Source organism: Otolemur garnettii, unplaced genomic scaffold (assembly GCF_000181295.1).
Source record: "Otolemur garnettii isolate 467f Iridium unplaced genomic scaffold, OtoGar3 scaffold00115, whole genome shotgun sequence".
NCBI classification, from domain to species: Eukaryota; Metazoa; Chordata; class Mammalia; order Primates; family Galagidae; genus Otolemur; species Otolemur garnettii.
This window is the reverse complement of record NW_003852510.1, coordinates 3481151-3488808: the sequence shown is the minus strand read 5'-3', so window position 1 is coordinate 3488808 and position 7658 is coordinate 3481151. Positions and strand designations below refer to the sequence as shown.

The 7658-nt window shown below is 33.0% G+C and overlaps 1 protein-coding gene across 4 annotated transcripts in view; it reads left to right on the top strand.

The window, feature by feature from the left end:
* GPHN (gephyrin) overlaps positions 1–7658 on the top strand; it is a 642655-nt gene that overhangs the window by 487035 nt on the left and 147962 nt on the right. For all 4 annotated transcript variants that reach the window (XM_023517593.1, XM_023517595.1, XM_023517592.1 and 1 more), the window contains one exon: positions 4931–4973. In XM_023517593.1, coding sequence (XP_023373361.1) covers positions 4931–4973 — 43 coding nt within the window. The remainder of the gene's footprint in view (positions 1–4930; positions 4974–7658) is intronic.

Below are 7658 nucleotides of genomic sequence, written 5' to 3'. Positions count from 1 at the left end.
AAAAAAAAAAAAAAAAAGAATAAAATGAGAGAAAGAAAAATGGTAACACAAGTACATGATCTTTGAACAGTTAGAAATCTGCTAACTAAATTGGAGTTCCACTCATAAATTAAAAGTTATACAAAAAGAATAAAAGAGATGAATTTAACTATTGTCATCAATGACAGGAAAACAAAGTTGAATTTTTTGTGAGTTCATATCATCTCATAATTGATAGAAACAGCCCATGTTAAATAAGTTTTATTAATAGTAGAGAAAAACACATAGGAAACTTAGTTTTTAAAAAGATAGTCTTATTTTTGCTTTTAACAATGTAAAAATATTAAAATTTAAATTATATCTTTCTTAATCATAGGATTTCATAAGTAAGCAAATATACAGAAGCTTAATTTCTAACTTAAAATGTGATTAATGTCTAGTAAAATCAAGCTAAAAATAGTTTTTTTAATGTCCATCAAAGAAGATGACTTTTTTTATTCTTGACTTTGACCCCATGTGACCAGTCGCTCCTAATTTTTCAATATGAGCCACACTGTATAGTATTTACAAGAAAAAGAATGCAAATTAGCCTGGTGAGCAGCAAAATACAGGGAGTTTTTATGAAATCTGATTTGTGTTAATCTATAGTCAAATGTAATTCCATTTTAACATTTATACATTCTTATATTATTATGAGCCTATCCTTAACATGGGTTTTATTTATTTCCCTCCTCCCTCACTTCTGTGAAATGCAGAAGGGAAAGGATGTTTCTTATTCACACATTTGTACCCCAGTAACTGGTGTTATACATCTGGCTTCCACTGGAGAGCCCCTGACATCGCAGGGAACGGTGATCAAAATTCCACACACTAGCTTCAAGCTGGGGGCTCGTAGCTACTGCAGCATTGAAAGGGGATATTTTCCTGGCTTCTTTAAACTAAGCATGGTGATGGGATGGTTTAAGGGAAGAACACCTCTCAAATCACATGACCACTGCTGCGCTTCTGTGTGTCCTGCTTTCTTCATAACAGCTTGGCACTACATTCTGTCCCTGTATCTTAGTGGGCCTGTGTATGTATGAGGGGGGTGAGGGGTGGGAGATAAATGGATACTTATCCATTGTGCATGTGTCTTTCACTCACTGTTAGAGTGATGTGCCTTCCCTTCTATGTCACAAATTATGGTCACAGAATGAATCTTCTGTGTCCTGAGAGATTGGGCCAACTCTCTCTTCTTGGTGTGAGAGTCATGTGTTTTGGTGTGTTTCAATGTTTACACCCTCAAATGTTCTTCATGTTGCATTAAACTGAGTTGAAATGTTTTCCCATAAGAGTTAGCTTTTCATGTTGGGCTGAAAAAGTCTTCATTTCTGTGTAGCAATTCATGTTATTATAACCTATGGCTTTCAATTGTACCTCCCATAATGAAGAGCTGACTTTAAACACTGTGCTATTCTTGTTATGACTAAGCATAAGGTAAGTGATTTCTCTAACCATATCTAAAGATTGTGTTTGTTAAAATTTTCTCAGCTTTTTTTAAGGCATTTCCACTTTTGTTCCTTACCATTTATTATGTGCTATCCTTCCGTTCTGTTTTTTATCTTAAGATTTCTCAATGAACAATGTGATCTTCAGCAAAAATTATACTACGCCTGTAAACACATGTGGAAATGAATTATTTGATGTCACAAAGCAGTCTTGATTAGTAAATGAATCCCTATGTTTTCAATAAATCCCTTGTGTTTTTTATTTCTTCCATTGACTTTAATATAATATACTGTTTCTACATGTTTTTTCAGTTTTTATTCTAGTTGTCAATACCATAAAATCAAATATTAATTGTAGTAAAAGAACATGATGGAATAGTAGGTAATTTGATACTATGCCCTTCATTTTTAATTCTTGACAAATTTGTATTAGCCTAAAATCTCAGTTTTTGGTTTCTTTATTTGTTTTGAGACAGGGTCTTGCTCTCTTACCCTGGCTAGAGTGCAGTGGCATCATCATACCTTGTTGCAACCTCAGACTCCTGGCTGAGCTCAAGATATCCTCCTGCCTTAGCCTCCCAAGTAGCTGGAACTATAGGCATGTGCCACCACTCCCAGCTAATTTTTCTTCTTTTTTTTTTAATTTAAACTTTATTCACCAGCTAATTTTTCTATTTTGTATAGAAACAGGGTCTCACTCTTGCTTAGGCTGGTCCTAAACTCCTGGCCTCATGTAGTCCTCCTTGCCTCTGCTCCCAAAGTGGTAGGATTACTGGTGTGAGCCACTGTACCAAACTTCAAAATCTCAGTTCTATTTTTATTTTCCATATTTTCCTTTTTTTCTCAGTGAGTAAAGCCAGTGTAAAATAAGGGGAAAAACAACAAACAATGAAAGTTGAGACAGAGCTGTGTTACCATCTTTATGGTCCATATGTATGAGAATATAGTTGTTTGTCATTAGAACTTTATATTAAGATTTTATTAAATTAAGTAAAAGTATGAAGATGACCAGTTCACAGTGCAAGAAAGAGGGTCATTTACCACATGCATAAATCGTAAAGTTTTTTTAAATTTATTTTCCTCAGTGGTTTTTTATACATATGTTCAATATCATTAAATTAAAAAAGAAATGCTTATAATCATCGATTTTAGAAGTGATTTTCCCCAGATCTGGCTCAAAAAGCCAATGTAATGGAAATGAAAAAACATCGATTATATAACTGTAAGCAATTTGTTAACCTTGATAAGTGTTTAAGTTCAGGGAATTGACTTGTTTTCATCCAAATTTCTCCTCCTAAGCTTTTTGAAATATCTAGTTCTAAACTGAGGTGCCACAAAGCAGCACTGGGTTTGTTGGGTTTTTTTATTATTCAATTCATGTTATGAATGATTTTTTGTTGTTGTTAATTTTTAAGCCACCTAGGGAAGGGGAGTGGGTATTTTGTTGGTTTGGTTTAGGCTTGGATTTTTGTTTTGGGGGTTTGTTTTTCTGGGGCCTGCTAGTCCTTCACCAGCATTTCCATTATATACATTATATGATGTATATAATAGATATTATATAAATCTTATGGAACATTTTATGAGACAATTTGAATTACTCATCTGAACTGCTCTGTTCATTGTAAATCTCTTGTTTCTATCCATACACTAGCTCCACTCTAGATTGGAAGGGCTTAAAGATGAACTCTGGAGGAATAGAGGCTACGACTTAAGAGTAACTATTACTGATCAAAGGAGCTACTTTCCATTCGCAAACATTGCTTTGCGCTATGGGTTTGGGCTCCTTCTGTTTTTACATCTTGTCGAAGACTTTCTTAACTTCCATTTGACTTCTATAAACTGTTTTTTGTCTTTTAACATTTCCTCCTTTCTTTTCTTTCTCTCCCAGAGTTTTCTCTCACTCTTTTAGCTTTCTCTTGTGTTCCTTGAATCACTTTTTACAAAGTAGTTTCTCTCTTTATTAAGCTTGTCTATTAATTTGTCTATTAGTCTGTGTTTCTTTTCTTCTATAAGGCTATAGTGGTGTACTTACTTATTTTCATTCCATAGTATGCCAACTTGCTTATTTATTTTGCAGCAAGTTCATTGGTCATTCTTACCCTCTTGGTATGAATTTTCAATAGAAATAGCAGATCATTCTGCATTTACACATTGTCCCCTTCTATAAGCCCATACTTTCTTTTCTATTGTCTAGATTTACTCCCTTGAACCTCTCTCGCGTCTTTTTCTTTTCATTATTCTCGTGACTTCTTCCCTATATTGTTTTCTTTAATCAGTCATTAATTTCTTTCCCATTTGGTCCAGATTTGTTCTTCAATAAGACTCTTGAGTAAAAGAATATAAGAATACGTTCTTCCAGATTAGCTTCTTCATTCTAGATTCTAGTGCATTGAGAACTAGCTAAACAGTCTGGGCCAAAGGAGAATAACTATAACATTTGGAATTATTTCTCTCTTTTTTTTTTTTTTTTTTTTTGGTGTGTGTGTGCTTTTTTTTTCTTGTGTGTTTGTTTGTGACCTTTTTTTATTGTTGTTTTTATTTAAACATTAACAATTGTTTATTTCAGGGAAGGACAACCATAACCCACCCTAAGTTGCAACATTCTTTTCATAAGTTGTTTCATTATAATAGTAGATTGTGTTTAACTATAGAACTTACTTTGTTGTGTATATCTCCATTTGGGGCAAGCTGCTGGGATATGGGAAGAAGAGGTGTAGAGCTAAAACACAATTTCCTTTGAAATTAACACATAAATGCCATCCAGAAGGGCCCCTGAATGCAATAGTTTTACAATATTTAACAAATGTTTACTCTGACCTAAACTTTTGAATCAAAGCATAAGGATTTCTGACTAATAAATTATATAGATACCTAAGAACTGGTAAATGAATGAATTCAATTTCCTTGATTTTCAACAGAAGCATCTTTCATAATTAATATAACTATAATAAATTATTATTAACATAATAATATAATCAATGAACAACAAAGGATATTAGAATTATGGGTAAATGTTATATGTGAGGATTTCTGTTTTCCCCTCATTAACATATGTATCTTTCAAAAGATTAAAATGGAATACTTGAATACAAGTTTTACTTGAATTTCATTATTATAGTCAAAAAATATCCTAAATGCCTTAGTATTAAGCATTTATATTTACAAGTGAATATACAGCAACTTGAATTTTTTTCTGATTTCAAATACAAATAAATAAAAAATTGCCTTTGGTTTATCTCTGCCCTATTTACAATATGGTACCCCAGTTTTTTTCTGGTTGTCAGTTCTTTCTTTAAAATAAGGGAAGGATGAATAAAAACTATATGAAACAAATGTAACATTTTTTGTGACATGAGATATGTAAAGCCTTTGCTCCTAGACCTCAGGAGCTTGCCCATTAAATTTGCATCTGTGGTATTCCATGTTATGAGCCCTAAATTACTGAGTTTATGCTCTCTCTGCAGGTCCAGTCCAGGTGCAGCAGCAAGGAGAACATTCTCAGAGCCAGTAAGTGTTTTATCATTTTAGGTGGGATACTGAAGTAGAGCTTATGGTTCATCAGAATGTGAAGCTAAAAGTGACATTTTGGTGAAAAAATACAGAAAAGCAGTGGGTAAAGTTTACACCAAGAATATGAATATTAAGGCTTTCATTCTCTAAAAATATTAATTTCAATATATTAAAGAATATTTCCCTTAATCTATTATTTTTCAAGCTGAGAACAAAACTTCAATTCAGTCTTAGCAGGAATGAGCCTTCTCTTTGATTAAGACTCTCTTTAATTACCCCATTGCCTGAAGTATTTAAAAACAGACTAATTGAAAAAATAATAATGTAAATTCATTAAAGGAGGCTAACTTTAAAAAAATGTGATTCCTGAGAGGGTACTATATTTTTGTGACTATAAATTCCTGAGAGGTCTTAACTTCACATACATTTTGTTTTAAAAGATAGAGCCCTGAACCAGGGTAAACAATCCTCAATTTTATTTTTTAGTTTAAGCACTAATAGCCTTAACTTGGAAGTCATTTAATTTTGTGTATTCCTTTTCCTTTTTCTATCTTATAAAAAATAACTATAAAAAGCTTTTTCTCACCTGCATATTTGAAATGATATCATTTTGAAAGTTGTGCCTTAAAAACTTTGGGATCCTAAGAGAAAAGTACTGCATAAATGCTAAGTATTTTATTATTATTCTCTGTAACTTGATAGCCTAATGACATCATCCCATCCTCTTCCTGATCTTTATCAAGAGTAGTAGTACAGGAAAACCATACTGAAACAGGTCTACTGGATACCCACTAGGAGTTTCAGTAAATGGGATGATTTATATTTCCAGTAAAATGTCAGTATTATTTAACAATCAGAAAGTAGTTGAAGAACTTCAAATAGGTAAAAATCCATGGTTTTTTTCTACTGTAAAATTTTCCATTTATTTCTGTGTTATAAATTTGTTATCTTAGCTCAAAACCCTCAGACAAGCATACTGCAACTATTTGGCCAAGACCATTGTATTAGAATTATATTTTTTAAAAAATGTAAACAGACATGGTTATATTACAAATTTCCATAACCTTCAATAGACATGTGAATCTGAGGGGGGCTCTTCAGTAGTAAGAGATGTAAATTCCTATAATACCTTACCAGGGACCTAAAGTCAAGAAACCTAAGGGTTAGTGGAGAGATGATTGAATGTTCACTGAAATAAAACAATAGAGATAAGTGAACTTGAAAATGATATTTTATGATGTAGTTCCCATTTATTGTTAATCCTGAAATGATGATAAGTCACTGATAGTGATATGGTGATTAGGAACAAAAATCATTTCTCATTGAGAACAGTTCCCTTTGAACCTTCTTTCACATCTATCATGGATCTTTGTGCACAATATTAGAACTGTCTTTCATTTCAGTTGTGTTCTTACTGGCTTGTTAGCTATCATCACTTCATAATGGCTCAAGTTTTTCTGATCATGTTTTCTTAGGATAAAATAATCATGTAGATGGTCCTTATAACCTGATAACCCATCCAACATCACAGCCTCATAGTTCTGTGACTTTTATGTTTATGGTCTTTCCTCTCAATACCACTTTGATAAACTCATACTCCTGCCCATAGCCATACCCAGGACCCTTTCATCACCTTCAGCTTTCAATATATTAAGTTTTTGAGCTGTTCTACCTTTGAACTTCTTAACTTCAGTACCCCATTGCTTATTTAGACTATTTTTGTCTTCCTTTGCTGTGTACTACCATACTACAATCATACAGAACCTATTAGCGCTTCTCCATTCTCTCAATGCTACATCTTTCCTCTATTCCTTTGAACCTTTTCTCCTTGCATAAACTATTCATTCCATTGTTTTCCTGGAGAACTTTTACTTATCCTTCAAGACTCAATTCAAATATGATTCCTCTGAGTTCCCCCCACTCAAGGTGATTAATCCTTCTTGAATACCCCTACTATTCCATTTGCTTTACTCATTTTTTTACTTATTTACTAATTATTTACTAATAACTTCCCTCGAGGAATATATTTCCAAAATGCAGCCAACATAAAAAAATCTAAAATCAACTTCTTTTTAAATATAAACATATATTTAAACATATAAATTTACACACATACATATATATATATATATAGTATGTGTGTATATTTGTCAGCACAGAAGATCAGTGGATCCTAGAGAAGGGACAAATGTTAGAATGTAATGGAGCTTATCTAGAATTGAGTTACCCTTTTGTCAAATTCAGAGGTAACTTTTCTTTTTTTTTTTTTTTCCTACAGTTTTTGGCCAGGGCTGGGTTTGAACCCACCACCTCCAGCATATGGGGCTGGCGCCCTACCCTTTTGAGCCACAGGCGCCTCCCAGGTGTAACTTTTCTTTAGCTCCTTAAAATATTATCAAAATAACCATTGACAACAAAGGATATTATCGTAAAAAAGAGTACAACTTTAACAACATCTTACTCTCAGACTCAAAGTCTCAGAAATGCAAGGGCAAAGTCAAGATATTTATGAGATTTTGAAGTTTGGTTTAAAGCAGATCTTTTTAATGTGGGGCTTGACTAGAATTGGATAAGAATCCTGGTATAATCCTTTCAGATTGATATACAAAGCAAGGCAAGGGGTTCTGAGCACCTTGGTATGTAAACTATCTTTTGATACTTTCTTTTCAGAGTTGATGGCTC